Genomic DNA, 16,887 nt, shown 5'->3' with positions numbered 1-16,887 from the left:
ACATTATCTCGAACTCATAAAATTTATATTAAAATTTACCATTTTTGGGTTGCAAGGACATTTTAATATTTGTGTGATTCAATGCATATGATTCAAACAAACAAAATTTGAACCCCAATTTATTGTTTGTTATTATTATTATAATTTTAAGTATTCATAATTGATACTCACTGAAATTATATGATTCTTGTCCTAGATCCATGTTAATGTTTTCAACCTAGGACGAACCTGAAATCATGAACATAGCGTTAGAAGGAGACCGAAAGAGTGTCTCAGTGTCGATCAATTCAGAGACATAAAATACGAAGATGGTAGCTCTAATGCCCAATATTTAATTGAGGACAAATTGTATCGATTAAGATTTTATTAATTTTTTTGTGTCCTAAATATGATAAGAGCACGACAACTTTGTGATTTTAGATTAAATTTATTTAATCTTTTGTGGACATACTCCAATTGTCTCAATCAATTAATTAAACTCTTTTAGTTATCGATGTCCGAACTTATTTCGGTTTAACTCATTGAATCATGATTATGCATAGTGACAGCGTGTCACGATCTTCTAGACACATACTGATAGTTTATGTGTGAATCTTCATCAATTATCATGCAAAACGATAATTTCATCTCATAACGAGTCGAGACGAACTCTAGAGTGTTTGAATTTGGCTCGTTTATAATCGAGTCAAACTCGAGCTTTATTTAAAGAATACATTCATTACTCACGAGGTTATTCGAGTTTTTATCGAATTTAGACGAACTTAATAAATATAAATTATAAATTTTAATATTCATTAAGTTCATCAAAAACTAAATTTATATTTAGAGAAAAATATAATATTATTATGAAGATTTTTAATTATATTATAATAAATTGATTTATATATATTTATAATAAATAAAAGTGTAAAATCTATAAATAAAATATCAAAATTGATTTGTCTGATCAGCGATTCACAGCCTGGACCATCGGAGCATAAGTTACTTCAAGTTGAATAGAGGACTAAATTCTAAAAATAACCTAACTTAGAGGAGCCAAATAACTATATATTATCACCTCTCCCGCCGAAAATGGTCTCGGTTCTGTTGGGCCCATCGATATTTAATATCCAACTTGTTACTGGGCCTAGGCTCAAAAAACAATTGATGCAGGCCGAAGATTAGCCCATTTGAACTCAGAATCAAAGCTCATGACCAAAAGCATCTCAATGCTGAAGCTCTTTATTCCATTTGTCGATCAACTGAAACGCAACCTTTCCCTCTTCCCTTCACTTGACCTCTTCTCCGAATATCAGTGCTTCAATAGATTTCACTTTCAGGTAAATTCATATCAATTCTTTTGTTTTCTCTTCATATGTAAATAGAGAAACTCAAGTAAACACAGTGCTGAGAAGAGATATTCTTACAGTTATAATTCATATGTAACACAATAGTTATATATATATATGTATAAAGAAAAAGTAGAGAGATAATTAAGCAATTTGGAGATCAGAAATTTTCTTTAAAAGGGTCTTGTTTAATTTATTAGTGATGTTTCGATTTTAAATTTTCAAGATAAATGGACAACACACATGGGAATTTGCATTACAAGTGCACTTTTTGCTGTCTTGTAATCTGTCAATGTAATATAAGGTGAGATGAGATGTAGTACTAGACTTAGCCAATTCTATGTACAACTTGTGTAAAATATTTGATGCATGTCTTTATTATACCCCTGTTTTTCTTGATGCTGTACTTACTCGTTCGATTTTTTTTTGACGGGGTTTGTTACAAATGGGTTATCAAATCTAAGATCATGACCTTCTACATTTGAGAAGAACTTGGTGTCAAATAGACTTTAAGTATGGACTAATTTGTATCTTATTGTGAATTAAATGAAAATATTTTGGGACCATTTTCCAACAGGAATGGCAGATAATGAAAAGAATGAAGCAGCAGCGGAGCTTATCGGTGATGATGTTCCAAGAGTTGAGGAAGCAAAAGATTTGTCGCCTCATGAAGATCCTGAAGAAATGGCGTCCCCAAAGCAAGAGGTCAGTGCGATTATCCTATATATGACATGAATCTCATATTCGATCCGGCTCAAAAAAATGTATTAGTTTTCTTATCCTAAAAGAATTTGAGAACAAAAGGTTATAAGTTTCGACACAAGTGAATGCAACTTATATTGCTATTGGGATTTTATTGTTGCTAAATGTTATATTGAATAAAACCCTTCACTCTCTACATTTGGCAGGAGGAAATATTAATCAAGAAAAAGTATGGAGGTTTGCTTCCAAGGAAACCTCCATTAATATCCAATGTAATAACTCATACTTTCCTCACTCTCAAATTTGGTACACCTAATCCTTCAACTCACTACTTCTACTGTCAAAATAATGTTGCATGTTTCCAGGACAAAGAACATGCCTTCTTTGATTCTGCTGATTGGGCTTTGGGCAAGGTAATAATCTGTCGACAAATCCTGCAAATTTTCCAAATTTATCCACGCAATATACCCGATATAACACAAATATAACACGAACCCATGATAACTTCGCGACTGGGTCGATTAGTTGGTCACGTTATTCTTCAGGCAGGGTCACAAAAGAGCAAAGGACCCCTTGAGGCTCTTCGACCTAAACTCCAGGTATCTGATGAATCCTCTAGCAATTGCTTTCAAAACTTTCCAATTAGTTCTTGCATTTTCTCCCCAGTCTTCATGATTTTGCATATTCATTACTGCCCGGATGATTAAAAACCAGTTACACGCAAAAGTTTGTGCCACTAAAATAAAGAACGTCGGCGATTTTCTTTATAAAGAACTACTATAGGAGTAGTATAGAATAATACTATAGTTAAGAAATTTCAACTTCTAACCCGGTATCGGGCTAGTAGTTGCGTTTGGGGAGGAGAAATGACATTGCTAAACGTTTATTATGAGAGGATATAGCCGTTCATACTGTCTTCTATCGCCTCCCCATTGTTATAACTCACACAGAGAAGTACCTCACAGCCCACACCGCATCAACAAGCACGTTCGATATCAGCTTACGCACCTGCCAACGATGATGACGAAGGTACAGATGTTAAGGAAATTTTCATATGCAAAAGGGGTCTCCCATCTCCAAACTATTAGCTCAAAGAGCCCTGTTTTATTCTTATGCAGAAAGTATGGACTATGATACTGTGACACATGAAGAACAGCGACAGAGCCCGGTCGATCCAGGATTCGAGAGCAGGAAAAACACGACTGAGAATCAGAATCAACCAAACTGATTCGATGGATTTCATAACAAGTACTATTAACTTCCCATACTGAGCCTGGAATACAATAAATGTGTTTTTATCAAGATAAGAAACCTAAACACACCATGTATGCAAAAGTTTCCACTTTCAAAGTTTCTGTTTTCATTACAGACACTCACCTTACCTAACGCGAACATAATCCAAGGGTAATGGTTAGTACATAAATTTTAGACAAATTTTAAGACAGAATAGAATTTCTGTTGCTACATGATTTCAAGAAACCAAAACTTTTGAACCGTATCCAGAAAACATGTTTCCTTGAAAGATTTAAAAACGTTATCTCGTTTTATCGTCTTATAAGACATCAGACATTATGCACCATTTGGTAAAGAGCCTTCTCCATTACAGGGGAGCGGATCCTCTGCTATCCAAAAATAACAACACGTAACTAAACAAAAACTTTGTTTGCAAACATTTCAATTCAAAACAAAAAAAGATAACGCATACGAGGTGTTGTTTTCTCATACAACAGAGGATCCATGTCTCCACGAGAAGGGTCGATGCTACCCTGAGAATAGCTGTCCTAAAGTGATTTGACGGTCCAGATCACATCAAAAGATCAAATCACTTGATCTGTTTGTTTAATCTGGTTCATCCAGATCAAGTCAGAATAACGGATGTACTGATCCGTCCCCAAATAATTTTTGGGCCCTTGATTAGCATCGAAGTTTCCCTCCACGACGGTGGCTTCCCCAGTTGGTTATAAGAGATGTAAGAGCTCATTTTTCCAAAAAATAAATAAAAGAAATAAAAACCCTTTTAAGAATTTAATATAATATAAAGAAGATAATGAAATGAAAGGTCCATAATGAACCCACCCCAATTAAACAACAAAATTATTAACAAATCAGTTTCCTATCCCTATGTCCATTTTCCCTCAACTCCCATCAAGCCACACGTTACACACCATGACCACCATACCAAACCCCACAACCGCATTCCACCACCACATCGCCACCGTGCACCACCGCCGCCACCACCACCCCACAATACAAAGAATCCAAGCAACAACATTCTCCGAATTGCAAGCAAATCGTCGAAAATTCGTAACGACAATCCTAAGTAGTACTTCATTGGCACTAGGCCTACATCTACATGCCACCCCATTAGCACAAGCTCAAAATTGGGGCACACGTTCATTTCTACTGGAGAAGTTCTTTCAGCCTGGGCTATCGCCGGAAGATGCGGTGGCGAGAATCCGGCAGACGGCGGAAGGGCTGCATGAGCTTAGGGGCATGCTGGAGACCATGTCTTGGAGATATGTAATATTTTACATACGCCTGAAGCAATCCTACCTCTCTCAAGATATGAGGACTGCAATGACCATTTTGCCCGATAACCGCAAGAAATCCTACGTCAAAATTGCTAATGAGCTAGTTGACAACATGTCTGAGGTATGTCTAATTTGGTCATTTACTTTCCAAATTTGCATTATCACTTTTAGTTTGAACGGATTAATCTTATACATATTTATAATAAAAAGCGACCGTGAACGTTTCAAAGAAACTTTTGTGATCTATTTTGGAAAGGTTTAGTTTTTTTAAAAAAACAAATAGATGTTCAGGTTCTATTTATATTAATTAATTAACTCAATATTTTGATATTAGATATCGATATTATGTTTTTATTATTATTATGAAATGTTGTTTTTTACTAGTTAAATATTTCTTGTGACAGTTTGATCGCTATGTTCGATCGCCAAAGGTTTACGAGTCATATTTATACTACGAGAAGACATTGAAATCGATGGATGATCTTGTGGCAATACTAGCTTAGTACCAGCTGATTAATTTCTGCACTTTTTGGCTGAATTTGTTGATTGTTATGTGAATTGTATAGAACCAGACCTTGTGATTATAAATAGTTAATTGATTATATAAAATTAAAGCATACATACTATTTGTATGAGAATTTTTTAAATTTATGTAAATTAGATATATGAAAGAGAGTCATATAATGAATAGTATGTATTGAATTTAATAATTTAATTATGTGTCTTTTAATTTTTGACAATTTTATTTTTTTTTTTTTGGTCAAAACGATACTATGCATGCTGACATGTTCTCTTCATGAGGTTAGATAACATAGATTTGACAAATATACACCAAAACCTTTATATTGTTGAAATTTCTCCCATTTTAAAGTAATCGAGCTTTAGGTTGGGTTTTCTTCTAAAATATTGGTTTCCTAATTAATTTGACGCGGACAATTGCTTGAAGGGATTTGTCAAGTTACTGTGAAGTTACATATGAAATTCATTAAAAGACGTGTAAATTTATTAAATTTCACATGAATTGTGAAATTAATGAAAGAAATTCTCGTTTTCCTGATTAAATTTCGAATTACAAATTTATTGATGAAATTGATGCAAATTAAAGGGGCATTTACTTGAATAGCAGTTGCAAAAAGGGGTCAATTATTAACATCAATTCCATTCGATCAATGTCAAACATTTTGAAATAGCATTATATGTTCCAGAGGATTACTATTACATATATATCTCCGATACTGAAAGGAAAAACCTCTAATTGGGTTTTTGAAATAGGGAGTGTTATTTACACTTCAAAAAATGCTAATAACACTTCACTTTATCTATTTAATTAATTATTAGTCAATATTATCCTTATCTTTACTTTCCTTATATTATAACATTTGTATTTACTATAAAAAGTTCAATTCCAATTCTTTTGTATGCCAATAACTAAAACTATAATATTTTAAAAATTGGTTCACAAATTTTTTCATGTACCGAAAGAAAATAAATTTAAAAAATATAACATTAATATTAAATATTTAATCCTGGTTTTAGAAAAAAAAATACATAAAATAACTGAGATATAAAAAAAACTTTGAATTATCAAATTTTTATTTTTTTTAAAAACTTAATTGTCAAATTCTGATCAAATCTTATAATAAGATATGAAATATAATAAATAATAAAATTAAAAATTATATTATTTTTATGTTTTTAGTATTTTTCTAAATTATACATGTAGAGGTAGACATGGTCGGGTCGAGAAATTCGGAATCGGGTTATTTTGGTTTGGGTACTACCTGATTTTTTTAAAAAATTATTACGTAGTATTTATATTTTTTTTGTTAATTAAAAATATACTTAAACAAAAAATACAAAAACATTAATATATTAGCATCCTTGACTAAAATATATAAATAAAATAACAACAATTTATTTTAATAAATTTTATAATATTATTATTTATCATTTTAATTAAAATTTTAAAAATTAAATAAATCGGTACCCAAATGACCCGATCAGGTAGAAATTTCTACCCAATATATGTCCCAAAATATTTGCATCGATTTCGGGTTCTAAGTGACCACGACAAACTATCCGAATTTTTCGAACGAAAAATACATCGAAGGTGTAAAAAAATTACACTAACGATAATATAATTTTTATAAAATTAAATATTATTTGAATTCCATTCATTTTATGTTGACATAAATAAACTATTAAAATTAATCCATATATTTATTATTCATTTTGAGAAATTTTAAAATAAAGATATATTAATCAATAAATTTGATAAATAATATTAATCTTAAAATTAAGCTTTTGAATAATAGTCATATTTCTTATATAAGATTGTGACAATAAAAAATTTTACACCTAAATATTCTACATATTTTGTGATAAAATTGAATAATAAATTTTTATGTTCCTACTAAAACTTGAGTTACAATATTCAAGATTAAACTAAATTTTTTTAAAAATTATTTTTATGTATCTTAAAAATTACGATAAAATTTTAAAATGTTAGAATTTTTTATTGACATACAAAATATGGTTTTAAGTTATTTAAGGTAAATAAAAATGTTATATTATAGAAGGAAAACAATTAAAAAGGACATTATTGTCTAGTAGATAATTAAATAGGTAATGGGGAGTGTTATTAACACTTATTGGAATGTAAATAACACTCACCCTTTTGAAATTGGTGGTATCACTATTGTCTATTGGTGATGTGTCATTTTTTGTTATGACCTGATAATATGCGATTATTATCTTTCGATACATATTGAATAAACCTCGTGAACTAATGCAATAATATGATATGTAATTCTTTCTCGTACATAGAGAGTAGAGACTTCATTGAGACTGCTCGTTGTTTCATGCCGATTTTTACCGGTGCGTGTGTGATTTTTTTTTTTTCCAAGGTTTAAAACATCAATTAATTAATATGGAAGAATGCGAAAAAATATATGGAAAAATAGTCGTTTTTGTCATATTATTTAAGTTACTTTGGGATCATATACCTTGTCAAAGTACAATCTTGTTCGAGTAAAAATTTTTAAATTTTGATATGATTTACACCGGATTAATTATTTTGATAATGAATTGCTGAATAAACGTTCATGTTGTGAATATCAAAATTGAGGATCTCGATTCTCGACTTGGTGGAAGGATCATGGGTCTTTCATATTGTTTATTTGGCATATATTTTAAAGTTTATTTAGTGAAATATTATATTATAATTTTAATTTATAAAATTATTTTTTTAGCTACTCTCAATAAACGGCACAGAAATGGCAACCAAAGTCGAGATCTTTAATTTTGATGTTCACGTTATACAAACTTTAATTTTTTTTTTTAAACAATAAAATAAATAATATGATACAAATCTAAGTATGAAACTAAATTTTATATGTTTGTTTTTTTTATTAATTAAATACGGGGTGATTTTCTTGACGTTGTACTTGACCATGCATATCATTTTGGAGTATATATACACAACTCATGGTTCAATTTATTTTATTTTATTTTTTTTGTAAAGACGGGCTCGTTACCATTGATTATATAATCTAAGACCGAGTTTACGTATACTTGAAAATTTGGTGTCAGATCCATATAAGTATAGGTTAATTTGTTTCTGATTGTGAAACAATTCAAAATACTTTGGGACCATTTTCCAACAGGAATTGGCAGATGATGTTATGGGTTTCTTGGGGGTGAAGTGTGTAAGAGGACGCATGAATCACATAAGAAGCTAGTAGAGATTAATGTAGACCAGTGTGTTGTGTTATTGGATGCGTATAAAGCGCGCAACATGTGCGTCATGTAGTTATAAGCATTCGGTGGGACAGGCTACTTCCGCACAGGAAACCAGAGCCGCACCAGGTGAGATTAGATATATGGACGCGGGGTTTGATAGTAGCAAGAACAGATTTAGTGTAGAGGTTGTGGTTCGAAATCATTATGGTCTGGTGTTGGGCACCAAAGGTTGTGTGATTAGGCATATTGGTTCGGTGTGAGGTGCAGATTTGATATGTGAGTTTACGAGTATTTGTATTGGTGGTCTTCCACCTTGATTATACAATGTTGTATGGAAGGACTTTAAGAATTCTCTTCAAAGAATGATTGTTATTTAAAAAGAAAAAGATGAAAAGGTCTAAAAATCATGCATTAAAACAAAGAATATCATCAGGATCAAGTTTATTCTAAGTAACCCCTACCTGTGCATCATCATATCCTCCTCAACTGTCACCTGAAGCCATCGGACCAGGTTGAATGTCTAAGATCACGCGTTCTTCTCTCACGCTTTGCGTATGATGCACTAGCAATCGTCTCTGTTGATGCTGGAAGGTATGGAGCGGATCGAGGCAATGCCTGCATGCTTCCCTCACTCGCAAATATGTTGGCTCTCAAACGCTGCATCACTAGTAATAATGCATATCTGGCTGTTATTGGATGTCCTATTATCTGCTCAGAATTACAATGCAAGATTAATTCCTATCATCTGATGCTGATGGATGCATTTTATATCTAGAATGGCGATTTTAGAAGCAAGAATTCATTCACCTGCACCATATTGTCATCCTCGGATGCAACCTTGGAAACATCTTTGTCGCACAATATACGAATGCTAGCTTTGGTGGAACCTCTTATCTGTTTAATAATCGCCCCACCTTTGCCGATGATGCATCCAATTCTTGATGTCGGGACAAGTAGGCGGGTCATGAACTCAGGATCGCCATAATCTCTTTCTATTTTCACGCTGCACAGCGGTTGCAACAGCATAATTGCATCCATTGTCCGAGAAGGGGCTTCAAATGTCTAAAACATCACATACAAACTCAGCACATTGTAGGTATAGAGTTACCACACGAGCAGAACAATGTAAATGTATGCTCACCTCCTTAGACGACACGAATATGAGACAATCATCTTCATCAGCGCCAGAAGTAGTATCAACTACAATGAATGCCCCTGATTCCTGTCTAATTTGTTTGATAACGCCACCACCTTTACCAATTACAGCCCCTATGTTTTCAGTAGGGCATACCATACGAAGCGAGAACTCTGTCTCCTCCGAGACAGAAGACCAATCAGCACCATTGCCTTTGTAAGGACAATAAGGACCCATTGATGAGTTTGCAACCACAAGTGAGACAGCAGCGTCTAGATTATTAAACGCAAGTCCAGATTGATAAATGTTAGGCATACTCAGTAATGAATGCTGCGATCGTGATGGATTATATTGAAGACATGACACCACTTGGTAAAGAGCCTTCTCCACGACGGCGGCTTCCCCAGTAATCTGAGATTCAATACGGAGAAAAATAAAATAAAATTAATGCTCTAGTACACCAAACATGCAAACAATGAAAACCATTTAAAAAAGCCAACATAATGAATGTAAAACATTTTCGAAAGGCGGAAACAAGATTCCTACAACATGGACCATTCTCCACGCATCAACAAGAACCTTCATGTTACTTTTCTAACAGCACAAAAAATATTAGAAACACAAACATTCTGATTTCAAAACCATTTAGAGCACATGAGACGAAATTCAACTAACAAACCAACCCGAAAAGGCAGATCATATATTCGTAAGAAACATAATCACGAAACATATGTCGTAGTTGATAAACTACCTGGATAAGCTTATCTGAGCTCAGAGCACAAGGTGGTAAATGGCCACTACCCCAAATTCTGATCTGAGCGCGAGTCTCACGACGTATACTCTGAATTATTTGTCCGCCTTTCCCAATCACACAACCTATCTGGTCCGATGGCACGAGCAAGCGTCCAGTGACCTGCACAGATTCACCAAGTGAACCATTCACCGACGACTCATTGACGGCTGCCACCACCCTCTCATGCACCCTAAACAGGGCATCCTGTGCAGGTGAAATAGGCTCATTTCCATAACTGCTGGTTCCAACACTTGCACTGTATATGGTGACCACACGCTCCTCACATCCTGGAATGGTTTCACTAAATACAATCCTCGCCTGAGTCTGAGCACGCAATTGCTTAACAATATCCCCCCCAACTCCAATAATGCTCCCGATTTTTTTCGACGGACACAAATAACGAAAGACCGTATCATCCATCCCAATGAGGCTTGATTCTCTTTCACCATCCACAGTCCTCATTTTCCCTCCTCCCGTTTTGGAGAAATCAGATTGCACGTGTAACCCTTTTTCCATAGTCACCCCGCCGGTCCATTTTATAAAAGATCCTTCATACACCTAATACTCCAAGAAAGATTATGGATATTCCATTATAAAATATGGAAACAAATCCAGAATCCTATTAAAGCCCAATGCAAAACACAGACAAAATCTATCTACATCGAACTGAAACACCGTGAACACATAGAGTGCAACAGAATAAACGTACATGCCCGAGTTTGCAGGTTAAATACTGTTTTCATCTTTCAAGTGCTTGATCATAAAAAGTGCCGATAGTTCAATTATAGAGGAACCCATTAAAGTAAAAACGCCAACTTTGAAACAAAATCACAAGTTGGATAGAACAAATACATTAAATCAGAAAAAGATTGCACCTTTACGCCAAGAATTGCAGTTCTTTGGTTTAATTTAAATTAATAGATCGATTCCAAGGTCTGGAACTTAAAAGGGGTTGAAAGGATTTTTACATGATAGATGATATTAAAGAACGAAAGACCTTTGGGAGGCTAAACGTTTGTATGGGAACTAAATACTTGTAGGTTTTGGAGCCATTTTCTATTGTTATGCGGACTAAGAAGTGTTGACTAGCTATATAATTTTTTCTTCGAGAGATATTCAAAAGACATTTGGTAAATATATAATAATAATAATAAAACAAAAAATTCGCGATTTATAAAAATCAAAATCTTAAATTTGGACAAAATGTTTAAATAATACAAATCTTTTCCTGAATTTTTTTTTAAAAAAATTAACGAATTAGTTAAAGATTCTTGCTTGCGGTAAGGTCGATATTACCTGCAGATGGCATGCACTAAACCCTTGCAGTTAGCTTGTTTGGCATAAAACCTCGCCGTTGTAGTGGAGAATTATGTGTTCTAATACACTTTAGACAAAGAAAAATGTTATATGTATATTGAGACTTATAATTGGGTTACAAATTATATTGAAATTACAAAATTATCTTTACACTTAATTTAGAAAAAAAAATTTCAAAAATACATGTTGGATAGTTTTATAATTTTAAATGTATTTTATAACCAATGCATAAGGTTCATTGCACATGTAACATAATTCTTAGACTTAAAACTCTCTTGCCCACGAAAAGTTGTAACTTGTAATAAAAAAAATATATATAAAAATGTTAACTAAGTGATATCATGGCTCTTGTATCAAAATTGATGGGATCTTTTCACCTTGTTTGGCGGAGTCAATTATACCCTAAAATTTAGGGAGTTTAGTCGTATTTTTTCGAGTCTTTTGTTGATATTTTAATGATATTATATTATTATAGTAAAATAAAAAGAAAAGGAAAAAATAAGTGATATAGAAATAGAAATAAATCTGATTGTCAATTTTTAATTTAACTAAAAAAAACTAGGAATACTTGTGAATTTGTGATCTGTGGACATATTTTTAGATTTTCATATCTAATAAAATATAATATTTATTGTTTCAAAAAAATATAAATGTTAAAAACAAAATCAAAAACAAAATAGCAACAAACCAACCTTTATTTTTTAAGGAAAGATTTGGAAATGGCGATTCGTCCATCCAATCTTTCCTTGTGTATTCCCTTTATTAATCCCACCACACGAGTGAGGAGTTGTAGCTTTTCTCTTGCAAGAAATCCCACCAAAGAATCAAAGAAAAACATTCAAGATTTGTTGGCGCGAAACGGCAACAGCGATTACTACCACTGCCCATTATGTTGCAGAAGGCATTTTCTTGGAGCAGTACTAGGAAGCGGTATCTTACCCATTTCCTCATCATCTGCCTCGGACAAAGATTCCACCTTCCAAGATTCTATGGTATGATTCGGGAGTTTTATTCTAGTTATGTTAGTCGGAAATATCAGCAATGTTGTATGCTCGTAAAGCATTTGTTTTATTGTCTTTGTGACTTTCTTCGCTAAAAGGTTAGAACTTTTTTAGGTGGTTGGCTATGAACTGGTAGAATGCATTTAGCCAAAGCAACAAGGGTTTTATGTGGTGATACATACTTTGTTTTAGCCTGAAAGAATTAGCGTATCACTTTATTTTGACTCCAAATGGTTTGGTTTCTCGGGAACAAAAAAAATAAAGGGTTCTTTTAATGGCTTTAATCGTGTAAACTTGAAGCATTTACCATAGTACATATAGATAAACAACTAACCATGAATGTTGGCACAGTCGTGAATACTTCAACCCGACAAGCTGGACTCTTTGCAGCATTGTACTAGTGAAAGTCATAAAAATGTTTTTCCTCATTGATTCAGGCAGCGTTAAATAGGATTCATCCTGCAAGGCCTGATTGGTACGAGGAGTTTTATGCATCTGCGATGGATAAAACTATGGTATCTTACGAAGCAGAGGTCTGCTGCATGTTACACCATCTAATGTTTTTAAATTGAAAAGGTATCAATCTGAACTATTCCGGTATATGACAAAGATTGCAGGCTTTAAGTCACAGCTCTTTTCCAGTTTGGGAGGAAATGCAGACAAGATATTGGAGATTGGCATTGGTACTGGTCCTAATATTAGATACTATGCTGATAACCCAGGCGTCGATGTGTTTGGCATTGATCCCAATAAAAAGATGGAAAGATATGCACAGGCAGCAGCAGAGGCTGCTGGAATTCCACCATCAAATTTTCGGTTTATGCAAGCTGTATGTATTCATTCGGTTTGTCAAATGCGTTATATCAATTTGCAGACGGTGATTTCATTTGTTATGTTATGCTTTGCTATCAAGAATCCTTGGATCTGGCAATGGTTTCTCGTGCAATTGTATTATGCAGCTGTTTGTTTGAAGAGATAATTTGGGGGATAATTATTGGCATGATGTATAATTTCTTGTTGATTTGTCCTCTGTACTAAACTGGCCAAACATTTGACTTAAACAAATATTGGCTGATATTTCCATTTTTATGGAGGTTGCGGAGGCGTTGCCTCTAAGTGATGCTTCTGTTGATGCTGTTGTTGGAACACTTGTTCTGTGCTCTGTAAAAGATGTTGATCTCACATTGAAAGGTATATTGATTCTTGTTCCTTCTGTCTTCCGAATCTACTGAAGATCTCTCACGTCTCATGTCGAATGATCACTGGACTACTGGTTAACAGGAAGCCAATGTGTAGAAAAAAATTTCCCAGATTTCATCCAAACATATTGATAAGCTAAGGGTTGTATATATCTAACTCTTTTTCCTGATCACAATGCTAAATATATAAATTTATCTTATTTGCAGAGGTTCGAAGGGTGCTTAAGCCTGGAGGGCATTATATTTTTGTGGAACATGTAGCTGCAAAAGGTGAACCATGTTCATTACTTAATACAATCTCTCTGTCCGAACTCTCATCTTGCCAAACTACACAAGATAAAAAGCTTACGCCCTGTTTACGTGATACTGCAGATGGAACGATTCTTAGATTTGTGCAAGGGATTCTTGATCCATTACAACAGATCGTGGCTGATGGCTGCCACTTGACTCGAAACACCGGCACTGATATTGCTAGAGCAGGTTTTTCAAGTATTGACATAAATCAGGCTTCTGTATCTACCTTGTCTATCATAAGCCCCCATGTATACGGAATAGCTCGCAGATAGCTCAACTACTAGTGGAAGCTTATGCATGTGTGTACATGTTGTCTAATGGCATTTATCAAACTACCTAAGTTTGCTCACTCGATGAAATGAAAATTTGGAATTTAAATTAAAGACAATCTAATACATTTTTATGATTTGTAACACGGGCTTCCCTTAAGGGTCTTCAATTTGTTTGTTCCATCCCCAAACCTGCTGCAACTTACACCCTTTTCCTTGAGGCCAGAATATATATTTCTATGTTGTTAAGGGTTCGGCTAAACAAGAAGAAGCTGAAGTTTACAAGGAGAAAGGAAAATTAAACTTACAGGAAACGTAATTCGAATTTGCTTATTATTACATTTCTTAACTAAGCCTTGGGATTGTGCTCAAGCAGGAGATTGTGTTCAAGAGGCATTGCACACCCTTACTCGGAACACAAAGTTTGTGCCTTAACAGGAACAGGTACAAAACAAACCCTTTTCTTGAAGGGCGATCCAGGTCGAGAATTTCCAGGCAAGGAAAATTGTCCCGATTTCTTCGCAGCCATTAGTTGGATTAGCTGAACATGTAGCCGTCGGTTCCTCTAAGACACAGGTGTCTCAAGTTTAAAGTGATTACATTGTTATGATTCTGTTATCAACATCAAGTCCTTTGCTGAAAATTAGATTATAATGATATGGCTTTAGAACCTGTTCTTCTTTTGACATTATCACGAAAATCATATCTTGTCCTAGCATCGATCTTTCTGCTCATTCCGCTTCTGAATTTGTATCAACATGTTCCTGTAACTGTTGTATCGCATACCTACATTCAAGAAAATGGCGGAATTTCTCTGTTTTACTACTTGGTAAAAAAAACCATTAGCCTGTGTTATCATCTCTACTTGGTATACAATAGTTGTAACTTTACTGGGGGCAAATTTAACTTTCAACGAGTTTGTTAAGTGTACATATAATGAATACTATCATCTCTCGCGTTCTTGTTTTGAAATCGAGTTGGCACAAATTATACCATGTGGGAAACTATTAAAGAGGCTATCCTGGGCTGTCTTTCACTTAAGCCCTATAAGTATGGGCCTAACTAAACGTCTTTATTATTATTATTATTTTAGTTCATTTTAGGTTTCATTGTTTGGGCTTTTACTCAATAAATATTCCATCAGTTTTACAATCTTTTGTTGCCCATTATCATCATCGTATGCAGTCGAGACCAGAGATTTATCTAAACTTAATTTAGCGAAATCGCGGACGATGAGATTTGAACACAAGATCATTGGTTTTGGGAACTCAACTACTAGTCATGTGCGAACATGTCCAGTCAATTATATATATATATATATATATATATATATATAAGTACTTTTGTAAAAAAAGAAAAACATTGAAATTGAAAATTTTAAAAAGATTTTCTGTTGGCAGTTCAAGCAGTCACTACCAATCAGGAACATCTCGGATATGTTGGAGTTTGCGCGGAGGAAATTTCATCATTGTTGAAGGAGCCAATGGTCACTAAGATTGGTCATATCCGCATAGAAGTTAATAGAGTAGCACATAGTCTAGCTCAATTTGTTTTTTCTTCCCAGTTACTTTTGTTTGGGTAAGTGGTGAATTTCCTTCTTGGTTGGTTAGGCTTCTAATGAACGATTTACCTTAATAATTTTTTACGAGCTTTCCTTTAAAAAAAAAATTTAAAAAGAAAATTATTTATTTTATTGTTAATAATTTTTTAGATTTTTGTACATAAATTGCATTTTTCACCCCCAAAAGAGAAAATAAATAGTGGGCTAAACAAAAGAAAGAATATGTTGGGGATTTTAAAAAATTACACCATGACACTATTTTATCTTTATTTTGAGAAATAGACTCAAGTATTTCCCCTTATATATAATTCCTCTATTATAGCCCAAGTGTTGTATTCAGTATATCACAAAATATTAAAGTTTCGATAGTAGTTAAAGTTAAAAAAAAAAACATCTTGCGATTGAAGTGCTGGATTGGGTTCTCAAGACAACGTCCGAACGATACTCGACCAGTTTCCGAAAATTCAAACATTGAATGGGACCAATTTTGCTTTAGTGTTTACCCAAATTCACACCAAGACCAGATATTTTCATCTCATAAAATATTTTTCTCTACTATATTTTGGACATATCTGCTTTCGCTGAAAGACGATTAAAGCACAAAGATTTGATCAAGAACGGAGAAGAAGATCAAAACCATGGTTGAACATGTTAATAGATAGTCGAGGTACCAACTCCATGAACAAAATGGAAAGAGAGAAGAAGATCAGGTCAAAATAGTCGCAATTTAGTGGAGTTTTTAGTGTTGCGGTAGTGGGTTCATGTAGTGACTTTGTTAGCCAAAATGCTAAACGCGAATTGATCAGAAACAATACAACAGTATAACGAATGTTTAAATACTGAACAGTAATAAACAACTGATTAAGCAACAAGGAAACAGTAAAACAAATGATAAATAATAAAAAAATTGTAAAGCAAACCGAGGCCTGTAACAAGTACAGTTTCCTTAAAACAGATTCGTCGCCTCCACAAGATGCTTGAGGATCAACACGTACCGACGTCTGTTTCCCAGGATA

General features: G+C 33.7%; 3 protein-coding genes and 1 pseudogene across 3 annotated transcripts; 3 read left to right on the top strand and 1 right to left on the bottom strand.

Annotated features, from left to right (window-relative positions):
• Positions 1-1,231: 1,231 nt before the first annotated feature.
• Positions 1,232-3,729, top strand: LOC140871749 (uncharacterized). The gene is made up of 7 exons (XM_073274429.1): positions 1,232-1,319; positions 1,906-2,033; positions 2,237-2,302; positions 2,396-2,443; positions 2,576-2,629; positions 2,996-3,059; positions 3,149-3,729. The coding sequence occupies exons 2-7, from the start codon at positions 1,908-1,910 to the stop codon at positions 3,256-3,258; spliced, it is 468 nt and encodes a 155-aa protein (XP_073130530.1). The 5' UTR covers positions 1,232-1,319; positions 1,906-1,907; the 3' UTR covers positions 3,259-3,729.
• Positions 3,730-4,009: 280 nt separating this feature from the next.
• LOC140871748 (photosynthetic NDH subunit of lumenal location 2, chloroplastic) lies at positions 4,010-5,254 on the top strand. The gene is made up of 2 exons (XM_073274428.1): positions 4,010-4,682; positions 4,966-5,254. Exons 1-2 carry the CDS (start codon positions 4,152-4,154, stop codon positions 5,062-5,064), a joined length of 630 nt encoding a protein of 209 aa, XP_073130529.1. The 5' UTR covers positions 4,010-4,151; the 3' UTR covers positions 5,065-5,254.
• A 3,537-nt stretch (positions 5,255-8,791) lies between these two features.
• LOC140871998 (KH domain-containing protein At4g18375-like) lies at positions 8,792-10,765 on the bottom strand (annotated as a pseudogene).
• A 1,479-nt stretch (positions 10,766-12,244) lies between these two features.
• Positions 12,245-15,088, top strand: LOC140871874 (uncharacterized). The gene is made up of 6 exons (XM_073274615.1): positions 12,245-12,539; positions 12,986-13,081; positions 13,159-13,377; positions 13,643-13,739; positions 13,955-14,017; positions 14,120-15,088. Exons 1-6 carry the CDS (start codon positions 12,267-12,269, stop codon positions 14,311-14,313), a joined length of 942 nt encoding a protein of 313 aa, XP_073130716.1. The 5' UTR covers positions 12,245-12,266; the 3' UTR covers positions 14,314-15,088.
• Positions 15,089-16,887: the final 1,799 nt, after the last annotated feature.

This window comes from Henckelia pumila, unplaced genomic scaffold, assembly GCF_033568475.1.
Source record: "Henckelia pumila isolate YLH828 unplaced genomic scaffold, ASM3356847v2 CTG_461:::fragment_3, whole genome shotgun sequence".
NCBI lineage: Eukaryota > Viridiplantae > Streptophyta > Magnoliopsida > Lamiales > Gesneriaceae > Henckelia > Henckelia pumila.
This window is presented reverse-complemented; position numbering and strand designations above follow the sequence as displayed.